The sequence below is a fragment of the Grammomys surdaster genome, unplaced genomic scaffold (assembly GCF_004785775.1).
Source record: "Grammomys surdaster isolate TR1022 unplaced genomic scaffold, NIH_TR_1.0 125780, whole genome shotgun sequence".
NCBI classification, from domain to species: Eukaryota; Metazoa; Chordata; class Mammalia; order Rodentia; family Muridae; genus Grammomys; species Grammomys surdaster.
In genome coordinates this window covers 2677918-2697735 of record NW_021620611.1, presented here as the reverse complement: position 1 = coordinate 2697735, position 19818 = coordinate 2677918, and the positions used below count along the sequence as shown (strand labels likewise).

The window sequence follows — 19818 nt, the reverse complement described above, 5'->3', positions numbered from 1 at the left end:
GTCTAGGTGAGGTCGACCAGTCAGAGAGGGATGGGAAGATCTGGGCCTGGATGGAGAGATCAATTCCTGCCTTCACTAACTACATGGCTTGAAGGAAATCGCCCCATATTCCCATTCATTCTCTGTATTCCCAGTGGCCATTCTGCCCACTTCAGAAAGTTACCACAGGTTGAAAAGAGGGAATAGAGTGCTTTCATTCTCGAATCCTTCCTCTTCATCATAGTTAAGATTCTAGAACCTTATTTTCTGTCTAGAACTGTGGAAAAGAAACCATCACCATTAGCAGAGACATAGTGCCATTTAAGGTATATGACATTTCTATCTACGTTCTATGAATCTTGAAATGGTGGCAAGAAAATAGGAAGCTGACTTAGAATCCTTTCAAAGCAATGAAACCACAGTACTTAATAGAAAGCACAGAGAATTATTTAGTTTAGGAGTATACATAATATTATTATTTATTATAGATAATGCATGCCTGTAGCCCCAGCACTTGAGAGGTGAAGGGAAGTAAGATTGAGAGTTTAAGATCATCCTGAGTTTAAAGCCAGTTTAGACCATCTGAGATCTTGTCTTTAAAATAACCCTCATGTATACATACAGGTGTGTGTGTGTGTGTGTGTGTGTGTGTGTGTGTGTGTGTGTGTGTGTATCTATGCATTACAACACATCACAACTCAAAGACAGACAGACAGACAGACAGATAGATAGATAGATAGATAGACAGATAGATATGCATATCTACGTAGATATATCATCTGACCTATAAAAGAATTCTGTCAAGTGGAAAGGATAGACATTTATTTTGTTGTTTTATAAATAACTCTAACAAAGTTCAACGATACGCTGTGAATCACACTTAATAGGTGTTTACTCCAAAGCTCAAGCTCTGTCTCCTAACCCCAAATTCACTGCTGACTCTCACCAGACATTCCTTAGTCCTCGAGTCTTTCTTGTCACACAGGAAGCATTAAAATATGTAAATGGCCACCTAATATAGGTGAAAACAATACACATACATGTGCACACACATGTATATATCCACATATATTACATTTTAATTATTTTGCTGCATGAACAAATTTTTTCAAAGCTTCAAATGTGTAGGTACATTCTAAGAATAGCAGCTAAGAGTTACTGAGAATTGGTTGTGCACCTTGCACTATTTATTTAATCCCTACATCAATAGCAAACCTGTAAACTAGTAATAGTTAGCTAGTCTTAAAGACAATTAGAAGTTTTCTCTAAGTGGAAGGAAGACTCGGAGGAATGTTTGTTTGTCACCAAAGTTTGTCTTTTCAATCAAAATGGATATTTCAGTCAAAAATTGGATATTATTTATATCCAATAATAACCATGGTTTCTCTGTATCTTACCCCCTACTTCTTACCCAGGACCAACACTCCTTTAGTAACACCCCCCACCATATTTAATGATTTCTCACAAAGGTTTCCTTCCCACGCCTTCCAAGCCAGCCCTACCTTCAGCTCCCGACCATCACCTGTTTCTCTGCATTTCCTGTATTCCAGGTCATACAACTTAGAATAGAAATACTTGTCACTGCTGCAACAAGTTCACAAATTAAAAAGCAGGCAGAAGGTTCGGGGCCCACTGCTACCACTATCTGGGTTTTCTCCAGAAGCCTCTTTATGATCTAAACGCACAAGGCTGGGGGCAGTGCACACCAGCACTTCTGATCACCTCTCAGAAGTCCCTCCTCTCAGTCACTGCAGCAACATTTGAATTTTGGGGACAGTATACTCACACTATAATATTGAATACTTTGGCCTGGACCAATATTATAGTTTGAATATATGAAGCTCTTCTTTATAGACTATGGTTCCTTAAGGGGACCCCACGGATGTATTTTCATGAAATGTTCCAGTTAGTCGAAACTGTGTTTCACATCTGTAGACAAAGGAGACTGAAAGTCCATTTCAATGTTTACTGGAAATGTCATTCATCAACCACATGACGCCTTTCAGATCAGACTCCAAATCACAGGAATGGTCAAGATAATCAATAGAAGGAACACTTAAAAGGTAACAAGTGATTCCATTTGAACATAGGTGTGATCGATTGTCTTGACTGCCACACACACCCACCACCACGTCCATCTGTCACTTGTACACTGTTCCCACCAATGTTTGCTTTTGTGACTCTGAGCAGAGTCCAGTTCTCCAGCAAACACGATTAGATCCTCTGGCCCCCCAACCAGTTGAAGAGTCCCCCTGGGTGCTAAAGGTGTGTTATTTCCTTCCACAGACTGATGGTGAAACCATGGGGCTGAGTCATGTCTGCCTGCAGCTGCTGAGACACTGAGGTCTGAAACCCTGGCAAGGACCAGCTCTGCTCCCTTGGAGGAAATGGCCGAGCAGCCTCAGCCACAGCAGATGAAAACTTCCTTCCTTTTCATCCAGCTGCAGCCCCCACCAACCCGAGCTACCCAAACTCTCCCCGCCCCTTCTCCAGCGACCGCAGTCTCAACAGCAGCCCCAGGGGGACTGGAGGAGGGACACATTTTCCCAAGTCCCAGAACAAGCTTCTTCTCTGCTCCCTGGAACCTCAGATGTAAGCCGGGCTTTGCTACTTCTCCTTCGAGCCTGCTGCCCGTGGAAGGCCTTGGAACACAGAGACCAGCTGCTTTCAATTGCTATTCACTGAAGGAAAAGAAGGAAGAAACAGAGAAATCCCAGAATCTGCATGTAAGGAGGGGTGGTGTTTGTGGATCCTCACATAGTAGGCGTGGCCTGGCCCCTGCTTCTAGGAAACTTGGCCTACCACAACAACTGCCATGTAGGCTTGCTAGCCCAGCTCCTATACTGAATGATGGAAACAGCAGTCCTTCCATAGGCTGGAAGCACTGGCCAGTCATTTCTGCCTACGAGGACCTGTGGGATATGGACCCAGAAGCCAGGAATATCATCGAATTCTCAGTTCCACAAAGCACCCTGTCCTATGCAGCTGACAGCGGCAAAAGAGCACCCCAGAGGAGAGGGACTGTAAACCAAGAGGTACTCCCAAAAAGCTGTGAAGAAAAAATAGGTACCACAGTCCTGGCAATAAGGCCACAGCTCTTCAGATACTCCCCAACCATTCAGATCAGCCAGAGCTGCTTGGCCCCACCTGTTGCTGTGCCTCTCAAGGTAAGAACCTCGATATACTGAAATTCTCTAGGCTCTGGCTAACACACAGCAAAGAGGATGGAGACAGGGCACAGAATGGAAGGTCTGACCCTTAGCCACTCTTGTAAGTTGCCTGTACCTCAGGAGCAGAGGTGCCTATCCGCTGCAGTATCCTTTTGGCTCTTTCCCACACTCTGCTACCTTTCCAGCCTGTGTTAAAGGAGACAATGAGTATCAGTTTCTCAAGATTTCTGCCTAGGAAAGTTGAGTAAGAAAGGGCATATTTTATAAGAGAAGACCAGAAGGAACCACAAGGAGGTACCCAGACATGGGATGGTGGTGGGGTGAGTAGCCAGACATTATAATAGCTGTTTTCTCATGTCTGTTAATTCTCATAACCATTCTGAGAAATTGAGATTGGTATTTCCAGTTTCAGATATGAGAATTAAGGTATGGCTAAGCTGAAATCAGTCTCCCTCCTTTCAAAAAACAAAAGAATAAAAGCAAACCCTGTTTTTAGGGGTCTCGCTTAGGAAAATGGGAAGGGGATTTCAGCGAGGAGTGGTGCTTTTCAGAATTAAGCACAGCCTTGAAAAACATGATTGAGCCTCTTAAACATGTGACTTTCAGAGCCCACATTTACCTGCCATCTATACCTGGCACCGGGTGGGTAAGCAGTCCTGGGCACGAGTCTCTGTCTCCATCAGGAAGTGAGGAGTGTCCCCATGTGGTATTCAGGGTTCCTTTGGGCTCTTCTTTTGGTCACATCCACCTTGTGATGTATTAGCTTCCTGTTCTCTGAATCTCTGGACCACCCTTCCCACTATGCTACCTCGTGATGTCCAGCCTCTTCAGCGAGTTCAGGAACATACATCACTTGCAAGATGGGTGAACAAAATTTAAAAGTTTTTTTTTTCATTCTTCCTTTCCCAGTAGCATGGCTATCTTGTTATACTGTACATTTGGAGAGTGTGGATTGGGTAAACCTGAGTCTCTATGCAAGGGTCAGTGGAATGCACTAGAAGAGAGGCGCACTGTTTGTAGAGGGCTGACAAGAAAGGAACTGTCAGGGAAGCTATAGAATTCGAAGAAATTCACAGCAGCCTTCTGAGAGCTTGGAGGTGACCGGCTCCATCTGGATCCTGTGCCTGTCTCCTGGCTGCTTTTGCACACGGTCCTGCCTTATCTTTGCTCTTTCAGCCAGAGAGCCTGCAAAGCCACAGTTAAGGATGAGTCCATGCTCTCTCTAGGCAGAAACAACTGGAACATGCTTCCTTAAGAAATAGCTTACATTCCATTTAAGCTTTTATATCTCTTGTCCTGCAGGGATTTAGGAGACAGGACATTTGTACATCCGAGCCCAATCTCTGGACATAGGGTCACACAGCTATTATCTATGGACTTTGGTGCTATTCATCTCTGATCTTCTTCCCTCTGGTCTTTGGAACATAGACCCAAGCTTCTGATCTGTGGCCGGTTCTCTGGGAAGAAGTGCTTTGGGAGTTGGCCCAAGAATGTGGGCCAGCAGAAGCTTTATTTTAGCTTCCTCAGTGAATGGACACCCTCCCCCCACCACACAGACACCCAAATATCTGTCCTGCCTAAACTAAAGGTTACAGAATTCCTAGGGGGAAATGGATATCTAATATCTAAGTCCTAACTGTAAGAGAACCACCAGGATAGAGCCTCAGTTTCCCCCACCTTGAAAGCAACAGTACCCCTTGCTTTGCAGTTGCTATACACAGACATTTCTGTTCTCAAGTGACCCTCAGTACCTGTCTTCATTTTTTAAAATTTTGTGGCTCTAAGCCTTGAACCAAAGGCCTTTCTCATGCTGGACAAGCGCTGTATCACTGACTTACAGCCCTAACGGTACATCTGCCTTGAGGGGGAGAAGAAGAGAATCAAGATGAATAGGACATTAAGGAAGACTAGAGAAGGGATGGAGTCTGCGGTGTAGGCAGGGTGCTTCCAGAATCCAGTCAGAGAATGGGACTACAAAAGCTCATCACAGAAATTGTGAAATCCATTCCTTCGAATCTATAAATCTCTTAAATGCTTTACAAGTCTCATTAGTCAGGTGGTCCAGCCTCAGGCCGTGTGTTTGATGGTGGTAGTTGTTATTGTTGTATTGTTTGTTTGTTTGTTTGTTTGTTTTTGACGGTTCCACGAGGGGAAGTTTATTAAGAGAGTGGGAGAGCGGGAGGAGAGAGAGAAGAGTAGAGAGGGTAGAGGCTGGCCAGCCATGACCACGTGGAGAGAGGGGGAAGGAAAGGGGGGAGGGGAGACAACAACCTGCAGGCGCTGGGTCGAGAGGGCAAGAGAGTTGTTTTGTTTGTTTTGTTTTTTTAATCAACAAAGATAGTTTTTCCTCTGTCCAACCCTGGTTATCCCTCACTACTAACATCATGAAATGTTCTGAGAAGTGCCTAGTATTTTCATGTTTGAGAAGTTATCTATGTGAACATACAAAGACTGATTAAAGCATTTTCTTGTCCAATCAACTATAAAAGGTAAGACCCTGATGACTTACAGTGGGATCTTATAGTTGATGTAGTAAAGAAAACTACTGTCAATGACATCTCATGTGATTACATGTAGTAAAGTCCTCTCATTCCTATGTGCATGTTGGAGAGTTGAGGTCCTTATGTCAGCTTTCCCAGGGAAAACAAATTGTACGTCAAGAATAAACCTTTGCAGTAGTACAAATGGACAGATACATTCTCTTGGGGTTAAAGGCCCCAGGCTCTACAGTGAACATTGGCTTGCATCCTCTGACTAGAAGGAATGAGTGCAGTTAATCAAATCGCCTGAATCTTCAATTGTAGGATGACTGGGAACTAGTAAAAAGAAGTTAGCTCTAGTTCTCTCACTCTGTGACCTAGACAGGCCCCATGTGCTAGTCTCCATTCTATGAGAATGCATGTCACAGCCTTCCCAAATCCTGGATGAGAGAAGATGCTTAAAGATGGCCAGCCACTTGCTAGGACTCACAGCTAGGACATGGTAGCTTAGGACCGACTGTCAAATCATCTACCCAGAGTCCAGGTTTCCTTCAACCTCCTGGCATGACCTCTACAGCTGAGGACATTCTGGAGGAAGGTAACCTGATGTGTCCTGCCGCCTTTGGTTGACAATGTACTTATTTCTATGGTGGGAGAGTGGGTGAAGGGCTGAGGACTATTAGATCTAGTTGAGCATTGCGTCACTCAGCACCACCAGCTGTCTAGGTTAGGAGAAGGTGGGGCTTGGCTCAGGGTGATGCCAGCAGAGGTCCTTCACATGCCCATGGCTACTCTATCTGTGTAAATTAGGAAACATCCAGGGTCTGTGCCAGAGCCCGCCCTCACCTTGCCGTCTACGCCATGTTATACTGCCCCCTAGTGGCGCGACAAGGAACTGTCCACATTACACCCAAGTTTGGGGCTAAAGACACCAAAATATAACAGACATGATTCCAAAGAGATATGAGGAAAGCGACAACTTGATAATCATTTCTATAATTTACAGATATATAAAAATAAGTATGCATATCTTACATGTGGTATGTCTAAAATAGCAGTGACTATGTGTAAGTACACTAAAAGTTAGTAGTAAACTTATTTCAAAATTCTGTCCCTCAAACACCATTTACAAACCCCACAAAATGTCATCTATAGTTTAAATTCTCAAAAAACAGAACTCTTTGAGGGTTGTTGTTCTATTTTATTTTATTTTATCTTATCTTATCTTTTATTTTATTTTGGTTTTGTTTTTGTCTTTTCTCCCTTTCTCTCTCATGATAGGAACTCAATTCGAATCGGCTTTCTGAGTTTTCTTCACCAGCTTCTAGAAATGTTCATGGTTTAGGAAACAGCATGTGGATTAGCAAGACAGACATGGGAATAACAAAGGTTTAACCAGCACATTCCAGTGATGGAAACAGAAGGCAGGAGATTTTCTGATAGTCAGAGCCTGTTGCAGGAGACTACAGGAAATAGTTTTAACTCTCTGTTTTGCATCATTAGACCTTGAAACGAAACCAATGTATCAACTATAAGTCTATAAAGTACACTAGATTTTTGGTAGAAAACTTTTATTCAGATAAAAGGTACTACGTGCTGGAATCAAAGAGATTAAGAAAAGGAATAAAAACTAAATTTTAAAAGCTCTCGTTCTACCAATAAACTGGCCCCAGGGCCTCTGATGAGTCCCTAAGCAAAGCTAGCTCATATCCTGGGCTCCCTGAGGCATTCACAACTCTGTGGTAACTATGAATCCATGAATCTGGAAAGGGGAGAGAAAGTGTTTCATGAGATAAAAGACCAACACAATTTCACTTCATCTAGTATATCTTGTCTCTAAAGATTCATTATCCTCTCAGTTAACTACACTGTAGAAAAGTTCCCTACAAAGGGGGCATACCATTCAAGGGGAACATCCCTACAAAGGGGGCACACCATTCAAGGGGAACACTGGGGCTCCAGTGTGCAGCTAAAACTTCAGTAGTGCCTCAATTCCCATCATGGAATGTCAGGGTCTGTGTTGCCAGCTGTCAGATCCTCCACTGACGTTTCTTTTTCTGACCAGATTCTAGCTGGAATGAAATTCCCTTTGAAGACCAAACCCTGAGCCTTGGACTGTTTAATGCCCCAGGAAACTGTCATTTCCCTTCTCTGGGAAGTATTCCTTCCTTCCCCGAGCTTGTTTCACTTTTCTGGCCTGTCATAAGTTTAAAAACCATTCTACCCATGAAATGGTACCCTAGATTATGCTGTCTCTATTTTAATCTACCTTGGTGATTAATGCTGAATTTTAAGAAGGGATTTGAACAAAGAGAAAGCACGCACAAGTGCTCATATAGAAATGTTAACAGTGACAGAGCTAAATGTGCAATGGAGCATTCCTTTTAGAAGATTCTGGTGTGTTGATTGGATTGCAAGGTCTATTTTTAGTCCATTTCATGCTACATTGATTTTGACAAAGATGTCGTGATTTATTACTTGAATAAATAATGGTTGAGATAGCAGAATGGGTTTCAACTTTCTCTCCTCTCGTAATTTTCCTTAGTATCTCCATGACAACACACTCTCTTCCTCCCTTCCTTTGACATTCACAAAGTCCTGTGGATGATTGTATGGATGCTATCATCTGTCGAGTAATTACACAAACCTCAGTGTTTCCGTCAACCTACAGGAAGAAGAGGGCAGAATATCCAGGACTACCTTATAGCTGTGGGTCCCTATGACATGGTGAAAAGCAACCAGACTGTGATCTGAGACCTGAGGGTTCTAGCTTTCTTTATAATTCAAAGTAGCAAAGGGAGGGCAAATGTCTTCATTCTGGATCTGAGCTCCATGATTGTTCTGTGGAAAGATTAGCCTGTCTGGTTTGATTTCTCCCCTTCCAACTCAACTGATCTAAGACCACCCAGTATTAGAGCTGTTGTTTTTGGTGGCACATCTCCAAAAGTCCATATATTGAGAAGTCTCTCTGTGTTAGAAACATCCTTCATTTGTACAGTCTTTCCAGTCTATATTAGGCACAAAAGGCAGATATAGGTAGCTAGCTCAATAAATGTCCCCACTCTCTTTCAGAGGATTACAAAATTACAATGTAATTTGTAGAACTATCTTGTCTGATCCTCTAAGATTTTAAGGACACCAGATTTTATGACCTCCAGAAAGATTACTTTGAAATCACATCCTTGAATTAAGAATTATATTAGCATCAGCTGTGGTTCCACACACTTGTAATTCTAGCAGTAAAAAAGGGTGAGGCTAGAGGATTGCTTCAAGATCAAAGCCAGTCTAGGCTACGTCACATAGCATCAAGAAAACAAAAAATGTTAGCCTCAAATCATGGCCTGTTGTACTGTTGTGACTTGTAAATAAATTAGTTACAAATTATTGAATGAAAAAGAAGAAATAAAAAAGGAAGGGCATGACTCCTCCTCAGTATGGTGGAAAAGGTTTATTGTAGATAAAAAGGAGAGCATAGCCAGAGGCAGAGACATCTGGAGGAGTTCAGAGTGGACATGTCCCTGAGCCAGGACAGGTGATGACAGGGGGGGGCGAGAGCCAGGAGAGTAAAAGGTAAAAGTAGAAATAATGGTTGGATTATTTAAAGAAGGGCAGCTGGAGCAAGGGCAGCCCAGTTCTTGAACTGGTGTTTAGGGTAGGGAAGGGTAGGGTATACCAGCTATACTCTGTAACAGGAAGGGACCGAGGGATACTGGGAAACTCTGGGGCCCAGTGATATGTTAAATAGGTACCCCAGTTATTTTGAGACCTAACAATTATTATATAGTGAACTTTTATCCTTTAAAGAGTGTGTGTGTGTGTGTGTGTGTGTGTGTGTGTGTGTGTGTGTGTGTTGTATACAAATATAAGATATTATAAGACTTGCGTGCATATAAGCGCTTATGTGAAAGAGAATGGATAGCTGGTAGATTACTGTCATGGATGCTGCGTATGGTCTCTTCAGCCTTATATCATCAATTCACTGGGACACCTGACCCAGGGTCTCCAAAGCCAGAACAAAAAAAAAAGAGAAGAAAAACTGCCTCCCTTGGGTTGATTTACACCAATTCCTTAAACTGAACGATATCAGTGAAAAGCAAACGTCAGCAATGAGAGGCGGCTAATTTATGGTGTTGGCTGCTGGGAGACTGCAGTTTTAAGGCGGTCACTCACCCTCATTGATGGCCATTTGTAGCTGTGGCCCCTTTTTATCTGCCTGTCGTGCTGTGTGTTTCCTGTGATTATATTTAACTTTTTTTTTTTTTTGGCTTTTAACTTTCAATTTCCAGGATGTATAGCTTGCATTAACCTTTCAATTGCCAGGTTCAGAAGACTGTGAGATTAAAGTCCTGAGGCATTCTATTCCAGTACTTACTTTTTTTTTTTTTAATCATCTAGAAATGTCACTTTAGCTGTAAGAGGCTTGGTTATTCTTCACTGAGTCTTCAACTTAAGTGTATGGTGCAGTGACCTTTGCCAAATCAGTCCATTTGTCTCATGTCATAAGCAGAAGGGTCTTAGGAGAATCTTTTGTTATGAAGATCCAGGACCCTAAACAATAGCATAAGTTACAAAGAGTAAATAAAAATAATGGTGAAAATGAGTAGTAACAAAATGGTAAAGAGTATAAAAGTCAAGATCAGGAAAAAGTCAGGTTGGGCTTAGAAAGAAAATTGCATGCCAGAAAGGGCCATAGCGCTAATGTAGTTAACAGTTAGCTGTTGAGCTTCTATCTGCTCAAGCTAAGAAACATGTGCTTAGCATCATAGGTCTTCCTGTGAGAGAGAAAGGAGGAAGAAAGGAGTGGAGTGATTTTTCAACATGTTAATAAAAATTAATGCTGTTAGAAAGAACAATATGTTTGCCCTTTAGAGTGATGGTGACATGGCTCTGTAATTAGAAGTATTGCCCATCCGCCTGAAGACCTGCACATGATTCCCAGGACCTATGTGGTGGAAGGAGACCTCCACCTCTGACTGCCATACGTGTGCTGTGAGCACATACACACACCACACACACTATACACACACCACACATACCACACCCACACACCACACACCACACACACACTACACACACACACACTACACACACATACCCACATCACACGTACCGCACTTATACAATACACACATATACCATACTATACATGCACACCTACACACCACGCACATATACCACATACACACCACATATGCATACCACACATACACACCATACACACATACCATACATATACACACACATACACTATACACTACACATACACAACCACATACCATACCATACATGCATATACATATACCATATACCATTCATATACACAATACCACAAACACCACACCACTACACACACATAACACACATATATACTGTACGCATATCACATACACATACCACACACACACACACATACACACACACACACACTGCACTTGTACACCACAGCACACGTACCACACATAGATGTATGGAAAAGGAGTAATTAAAAAATATTTTGTATAAAAATATTTTTAAATCTTTTTCCCATTTTATTAAAAATAGATTCTTTTGTTATACAGTATATCCTGATTACAATGTTGGGTTCCTCTACTTCTCCCCGTCCTTCCCTACCCTCCCTTCTACCCAGACGTACTTTCTTTCTGTCTTTCATTTCAAAAGTACAGGCTTTGAGCCAGACATGGTGGCACAATCCTTTAATCCAATAGCAGCCCTTGGGAGGCAGAGGTAGATGGGCCAGCCTGGTCTACATAGTGAGTTCCAGGATAGTCAGAGCTATATAATGAGACTCTGTCTTAGAAAGGAGAGAGAAGGAGGAGGAATTGAAGGAGGAAAAGTAGGAAGAAGAGGAAGAAGAAGAGGAAGAGAAGGAGGAGGTGGTGGGAAACAGGCTTCTAAGAGGTAACAACAAAATATAACAAAATAGAATATAATCTAAAACAAAAACAATCACATCAAAAGTTGAACAAGGCAAATTAGAAAAAGGAAAGAGTCTCAAAAGAAGGCACAAGAATCAGAGATCCGCTTATTCACACAAGAAACCCACAAAAAATACTAAACTAGAAACTATATATGTAGATAGTATGGTGCAGAACCACTTCAGCCCTGTGCTTGCTGCTTCAGTCTCTGGGAGTTCTTATGAGCTTTACACAGTTGATATGGAGGTCCTTGTTCTGTGGTGTCCTCCACCACCCCTGGCCCTCACACTCTTCCCACCTCCTCTTCCACAATTTGGTAACACGGGTAGTCATTATAGCAGCAGACGTTTCTTGTTGATAGCGCTGGAGCTGAAAGATTATTTGTACCCATCCATAATGATACCCCCAGTACTCCTAATTTTCTGTGTGTCTCATTGTGTCTCTATGCCTCTCTCTCTCTCTCTCTCTCTCTCTCTCTCTCCTCTGTTTGCTCTGCTCTTCTGTCAGAGATCTTTTGGCCTTTTTTATTAGTTACTAACTTTCCTCTTTATTGGACCATCTCTTTTTTCTGTTATTACAATGTCTATCATTAATGTATTAAAAAAAAATAAAAGCCTACTACAGTCCAAAAATCTAAACAACAGGTTGACTTAAAGAGAACGTGTTAATTGTGTAAAGAAGCAGTGAAAAGGCTGTGTGAGAAGTTGAGTGACTCGAATACCTGAATAAGAACCTCAAGGATTTGTGGTTTATGGGTTTGTTCAATCTTTACTCGTGTGTGTGTGTGTGTGTGTGTGTGTGTGTGTGTGTGTGTGTGTGCATGCACACTCGTATGTGTGTGTATGTGTCTGTGTGCACATCCTAATGTATGTGAGTGCAAGTGAATACCTCAGCACAAGTGTGGGGGTCAAAGAACAACCTCTGGTATCAGTTCTCATTTTCCACCCAGTTTGAAGCAGGGTTTCTCTTGTTTGCTACATATACCAGGCTAGCTAGCCCACAGGCTTCTGGGGTTTCTCCTTTCTCTGCCAGCTATCTCATAGCAGGAGTCCAAGGTTAAAGATGCTTGCTGCAATGTCCCACATTGTGTGGGTTCTGGAGATTTGAGGTCATGTCTGCTATCATGGGAAGCATGTGACTCACTGAAACATCTCCTCAGGGCATCCTCCTGAATAATTTTCATATAAACTTCTTCATCACTAAATCACTAAACAAAATGCTATAGTTTGCATCTGGATTTCTATCCAGGTTTTATGTCCTCTAGAAATTCATACATTAAAGGCCTGGTCTCCCCAGTTTGGTGCTATTGGGACATAGTGGAACCTTTAAAAGATGGGGACCAGTGAAAGGCCTTCAGGAACTTGAAGGACTCAGAGGAACTTCAGCCCTTTCATTTTCCTCTGCAAGCTACTTTGTGTACTACTAAATTAATCAATTAACTGGTAGAGCCCAGTTGAGTTGGCGAAGTTGGATCCTCTATAAGTGGGATCTCTAGAACTGATATGGGAAAAGCCAGACCCGGTGTTACCCAATGATTATCTCAGTGCTGGGGAAACAGAGACAGGTAGATCCCTGAGGCTTAGCTAGCCTGCTAGTCTAGCCTACTTTGCAAGTTCCAGGCCAATGAATGAACGTGTCCAAAAAAAAAAAGTAAACTGCTTCCAAAAACATTAACAGCTGACATGAACCTCTGTCCTCCTCATGTGTACACATACATGTACCTACACATACACACGCACAAACACACACATGTATACACACACATCCACACACAAACACACACATGTATACACACATATACATGCATACACATGCAACCACACACATGAACACATATATATCCACACAAGCACACACACACACAAGCATACACACATACATGCATACACGTGCAACCACACACACACACACACATACACACACACACGTGTATACTTTACAGTAGGTCATTTAATCTACCATACAGTGGAATAACCCTTCGAGCTATCTTTGGGCTTATAAATCAAGTGTGGTGATGTTTTTGCAAATATTTTTCTCATGGCTTAGGCTTATGTTTAAGGAGTTCTTGTGTGGGCCTGTGGCCAGGAAGTTACAGTAATATTTCTCTTTGGCTGGGCTTTTTGACCTAGTTTTCTAAATCTACTTTGTGAATAATCTTTGGGAAAAAATGTCTCCTCAACAGTTGGATCTGGTCTAAAGAATCGGCTTCACTCTTGCTTGAAACAACATACAAAATAAATACATTAAACAGAAGTAAGTTTTCTCATTTTCTGTGCTATTTCAGAAAGCTAGTGGAAATTTCTCACTTTCCTATTAAATAATTCATTCATCTGGGTCCTGCTAGGGATTGAACCCAGGGATTTATGCGTGCTGGACAAGAACTCCACCCCGAGCTACATCCTTATTCCTACTTTTCCTTTCTGAAGTAGTAATCTCTGCAGGTTGGCCTCAAACTTTGGACTTGCAATCCTCCTGCAGCAGCTTTGACGCTCCTGAGATTAGAGGCCTGGCTTGCTAGACTTGGCTACATTTCTCATTCCCAATCTTTTTCAGTAGATCAGCTATTCCTCTTGTGTATACAAACTGTCCCCCACCATCTTCTCACAATGCTGTGTGAATGGCTGATGGCTGATGACTGTCTGCCTTTTGTACATGATAATATATATAAAAAATATATACTATCATGTATATATAATATGTAGAAAAATAAACAAATTAATTAGAAGTTGTATATTAATTGAACGCAGAAATCATATAATTATGTTAGTTACTTTATATAGTATTGAATTGATTTTTTTTAAGCGTTTGGGTTTATCATAAAGCATCATAGCTAGAAGAGTCCTTCCCTGGTCTCTATAGCCTTAATGTGTAGGACAGATGAATGTATATGTGTCTTAGTTTGGGTTTCCATTGCTGTGAAGAGACATCATGGGCAAGGCAACTCTAATAAGAGACAATATTTAATTGGAGCTGTCTTACTTGTGGGTGCTGGGAATCATGTCAGGCAGCATAGTACCATCCAGGCAAATATGATGATGAAAGAGTGGAGAGTCTTGATCCAAAGGCAACCAGGAGAGACTCTCTCTTCCATACTGGGCAAAGCTTGAGCACTAGGAGTCTTCAACACCTGCCTACACAGGGACACTCTTCCTCCAACAAGGCCACACCTCCTAATAGTGCCACTTCCCAGGGACCAAGCATATTCAAATCACCACAATATGCAAAGGGATATTTTAATACATATACAAAATGAAACAGCTGCAGGATAAAGAGGATGGTTTGCTACTGGATATCATGGTCAGTGGGAGCAGACATGGGAGTGGTTGCTGGAAGGAAGAACTGCATGTCACTGTTTGCACATTCTAACTTGAGGGGAAAACGCACTGTCCTTATTCCAGAGAGTATTTCAGTGGGCATGGACTTGAAGGAGAGTAAAGAGAGGGAAAGCTGCATGAACTGACAGAATGGAAGAACATTTAAGTTTGAGGCTTTTCTCAAGCCTGTGCATCACATTACAAAGTGATGTGACGACTTGAATGGAGAACAAACTCACTTTCTAGCCTGAAAATTAAATTTTCTTGCTTGAAAATTTTCTTGTTACAAAAAAAGTTACAAAAAATTATAGATAGTAAACTACATATATGTGAAACAATACAACGCCAGGGAAAGAAATATACTTTTTAGCATTAAAATATGAATCTTCTGAAACTGTTGAGATGCTCCAGGGGTTAAGAGCACTGACTGCTCTTCCAGAGGACCAGGAGTTGATCCCCAGCACCCACACGTAACTCTAGTTTCAAGAGATTCAATACCCTCTTCTGGCTTTCATGTGTGCAAGACATGCAAGTGGTACACAGACATGCATGCAGTTAAGCTACATACATATAGAATTTAAAAATAAAACACATTAAATATAGATAGAATTTTAAAATAAAAAGCATTAAATAGGCATCTTCTAATGTAGTATTGGAGAATTTTAAATTAAGGGCAAAAAATTTGGATGTAGCTCCTCATGTATACACTAGACCTGCAATATTCTCTCTCCTTCTGAAAGATTCCCTCTCCCAGGTGGCAGGCAATAATGGCAAAGGAGTAATGCCAGCCTGCAAGATGTTGTTAAGAGTCAGCAGAAACCTAGAAATTGGTGCTGTGAATGTGGTCCAAGCCAGGACCTGATGCTACTTTCTGATGAGAACACACAGTGGTGAGCATCTGGATTGTGCATGGAACATTTTGAATGAGGTTCCTTGGGCAGTTCTGATATATGAATAGTAAATCTGGTGACTCTTGGCATAAATCGTGTCCAGAAACATATTACACTTCTAACAATATGCCAGTTCACACAGTAATTGCCACAGATTCGCTTTTCTGCTTCTTCCCCTCTGAGGCAAGATGACAATTAAGACCTCTTAAGCCTACCTTTATCATGCATGCTACACAGAGAATACACAACAAAGAATTTATAGAACTAATTACTACCACAGATGAAACTGGTTTTCTCTTACAAAAAAAGTTGGACCCTTGGCAAGAAAAATCAAATTACTTATGAACAATGTGTACAGAAGTTATAAAAGTCTATCGGCTCAGAGAAAAAGCCATTTGATCATTTTAATAAAATCATACTTAAATATAGTTCTGTATCCTATACTTGCACAAACTCTGAGTATCTGTAGAGCACACGCTCTAAGTGTCTGTAGACTGCTAAACTTAGGCAAATGGTCTGGAGATATTCATGGCACGAGCATGCAGGTGTTCTTACGTTCACTTGTATCAGCTGCACGTGGTCAGCCTAGGATAATATGGGAAGAGACAGAGTCTACATAGGCTCTGTACCTTCTAGCTGGCGAGTCGTGGACAGATTACTTAATCCTTCTCTGCCTTGGTTTTCCCCTATGTAAATGAGGGTCGTCAGAATAGAGTACCGCCTGGCTGATAGGATATTAGGATTAAGTGAGTTGTGCCCTATAAAGGCCTTGGCATCAATCTGGCACAGAGAATGCAAACTTAGGGAAGCCTTTGGTTGCTAGCCTTCTACCCACCTTAATTATCAAACTGCTCCCCATCCTGAGTTCTTGTCTTCCATGGCTGTGTGTGCCTGTCCTTGGTGGGTTTGAGAGTTTGAAACATCTGGGTTTCTTCTCCTCTCTGTAAGCCTGAATAAAGATTATTTTTCTATTTACCATCTCATTGTGATGTTAACATTAAAGATTATCATTTACTTTGCATAATCTTAAATTATGTGTCATACAAAATTGATATCTTAATTCTCTATGAATTTGACACTTGCTATATAATTCAAAGCCAAAAAAAAAAAAAAAATGTTACATGTGCCAGAGTCCTTTGATGTGGTTCAGAAACGAGGGGCAGAAATACTAAAGCCTTAAGAGACAGCACTGAATGTGTGAAAATCAGGTCCAAACACACCAGCTCTTAGTGAACTTATACCCTGGGCTATCTTGAGCATCCTCTGAACATCACCAGATACCCCAGCTACATACTTTAAACTATAAGGGACATTCTCACTTGGCTTGGTTAGTTCTGAGTTCTAACAGCAAAGATTCAGTGTGAGGGCTGGTGACCAAAGAGAGTTAAAAAATGGGAGTTACAAGACAGTCTATTGGCTATGAGAACAAAATGGCAGCAGTCGTATTCACGTTTATTTGGCTCATATCTCCAATTATCCTTTAGTCTTTAAGATGTGTGTGAAAGGGACAGGGTGTGAGTCGGTGGTAAGATGGGCACTAAGCATGTGCAAGGCCTGGGGCTCAATCTCTAACACACAAAGATGTCTTTATAAAAATAAACTACCTCACATTTGATGTATCCTTATGAGGATAATAACATTCCATTGTAAGGATATACATATGAAGTCTCTCATTTGTTCTTGCCTTTGCTTTATTTTTTTGATACTTGGCCTCCATTACGTAATTCTGGCTGTCCTGGAAGTCATTGTGTAGATCAGGCTGGCCTGGAATTCCCAGAGGTCCACCTGACTCTGCCTCCCACGTGCTGGGATTGAAAGTATGTGCTATGACACCTGGCCTCGTTCTTATAATCTTAAAGGAAAGAATTCAGCCAAGAGACATAAACAGTTTAAGCAGAAGGTTATTAAGCAAATATGTATATGTATATTGAGAATGGCTATCCCAAAGAGGATAGTAACACCTTGTGTCCTGAACTGTGGATATTTAGAGTGTTTTTGAGTGGAGCACACTCATGAGGTTTCAAAATCATGGTGGATCAGTATCCAAGCACCCTTTAGTGGATTTCTTTTCATGGGTCAGAGAGGTTGCTCAGTGGGTAAAGGTACTTGCTGCCAAATAAGATGCCCTGAGTTTGATCCTCAGTACCTTTAGGTGAAGGAGAGCAACAACACAAGGTGTCCTCTGGCTTCCACACATACGCCATAGTGCTTGTGCACGCACAGGTAATATTTCCTTAAAATAGAGTGTTTCTTTAATAATCTTATAAAATATTCTACAAGGCATGGGTGAGGCAAATGACATCATTGATAATCTCAGACTCGTCATCAGTACATGTGTGACAACTGGGAAGGTGCTCACTCTTTAGTTTTTGACATGGCAGGGAGAACCTAAGTGTAGCTTCAAGGATATTTATAGCCAATGGGGTATTCTGATCATTAGGCAATACAGTCATCGTGAAGCAGCTTCTGTTTCCTTGATTTTCTCATATCTAGGACCTGTTTAATCAGGAGGCCTAGATCTCGAGATAAACCCGAGTTTCCTAGGCTGCCTCACATCCATCTGCCTACTGAATCAGGTCTTATCTTTTCCCATCTTCCTTTGACTCTGTCTGCCTGTCTGCTTGTCTTTCTTGTTTTGTACTGCAAGGTAGCCAACTCAGTGTCTTGTATATTCTGTACAATGTTCAACCACTAAGCTACATTCCAAGCCTATCTATGGATATGTTTTAGAGGTGTATGCACCAGTGCTTCTGCTCATACGGTTTAAGGGTAAAGAGGTTTAAGAATGGCTGGCCTTATCACATGGAGAACTATCAGCATGAGAACTCTGTGTATGTCTTCTGCCTCCTGTAGCCATAACAGTTCATCTGCAAAGGATCTCGAGCTCTGGGAACTCAGACACATGAGTCAATTTTATGAAACTCCTAACTATAGGAATCTCTTCAAGCCTGGATCCCTTATACTATTGAATAGTAGCTTATTATTGTGAGATATAAAATAGAGCTATCAGATTTAACAAATGTAGATATCCATCTTAAGGTGATACTTACACTATGAAATCATCAGTTGTCTAAAGTTTAGATTTAACCAGTGTTTCATATCTCATCAGACAACCTTAGTTTGGAGTCAGTTTTTATGGTAAAGTTGAATGGCTGAGTGATCCTGGACTTCTTAATTTGGGCGGCTGGAGAAATAGTTCAATGGCTAAGATCACTGGGCACAGAACTTGGGTTCAGTGCCTAGCACCAACATGGCAGCTTGCAATCATCTGTACCTCCATTTATAGGTGATCTGATGCCCTCTCTTGGCTCCAAGAAGCACCAAACACATACATGATACACATATGTACATATAGGCAAAGCACTCAAACACATAAAATAAATCTCTTTTTTAAAATTACCTAACCTTTCCAAGCCTTCTGTTCCTTCCCCTTAGCAGTTTGGAATGTCTTTTATAGCAAATATGAAGCACTTAGTATATGGTAAATTCCTCACAGAATGCTTATCTTATCATAGTGATGACCTGCACATACAGCATAGTTTCCAATATTTGTGTGCAGATCTTATCTCCTTGACTGGAAGGTGGACTTTTCATCTGCACAGTCATGCACTTAAGGAGTGCATAGTTTGCTCATAAATACAGCTTTTGCACCAGCATTTCTGTGGAGTCTGGTTTCCTAACTACTTGGCTAGATACTTCTTGTCTCCTATTTTCTTCCCCTTCTCCCAACAGAAACATGATATCTTGTTCTTAAGCTATTTCAAGTATGGAAACTCCTTCTCTTCACTTTTAAAGGCCAAAGATCCCACGACGTGCAGAAGATTCATGGCTCACATTAAAATTGAAGGCTCTCCCATATCATTATTTGAAATTACAGATGAGAACAGGTGGCATGCACTAGGGCTGGTCTAAAGATCTAAGCTGTTGGAAGTAACTGTGTCACTGTGTGGCTACTCTGCTGAGTTTCCATAGTTGAAAATAAGTTGCCCTATGTTAGTTTGACACTAACTCAGGATGTGGGTACAGCTTCCTTTAGAACTCTCTGTTGGATGCAAGGAACACTTAAGATT

The 19818-nt window shown here is 41.5% G+C and overlaps 1 protein-coding gene across 2 annotated transcripts in view; it reads left to right on the top strand.

The window, feature by feature from the left end:
• Positions 1–2789: 2789 nt before the first annotated feature.
• The window catches only part of Psd3 (pleckstrin and Sec7 domain containing 3), a 435293-nt gene continuing 418264 nt past the window's right edge, over positions 2790–19818 (top strand). For both annotated transcript variants that reach the window (XM_028789051.1, XM_028789050.1), the window contains exon 1: positions 2790–3146. In XM_028789051.1, coding sequence (XP_028644884.1) covers positions 2901–3146 — 246 coding nt within the window. In that variant the 5' untranslated portion in view covers positions 2790–2900. The remainder of the gene's footprint in view (positions 3147–19818) is intronic.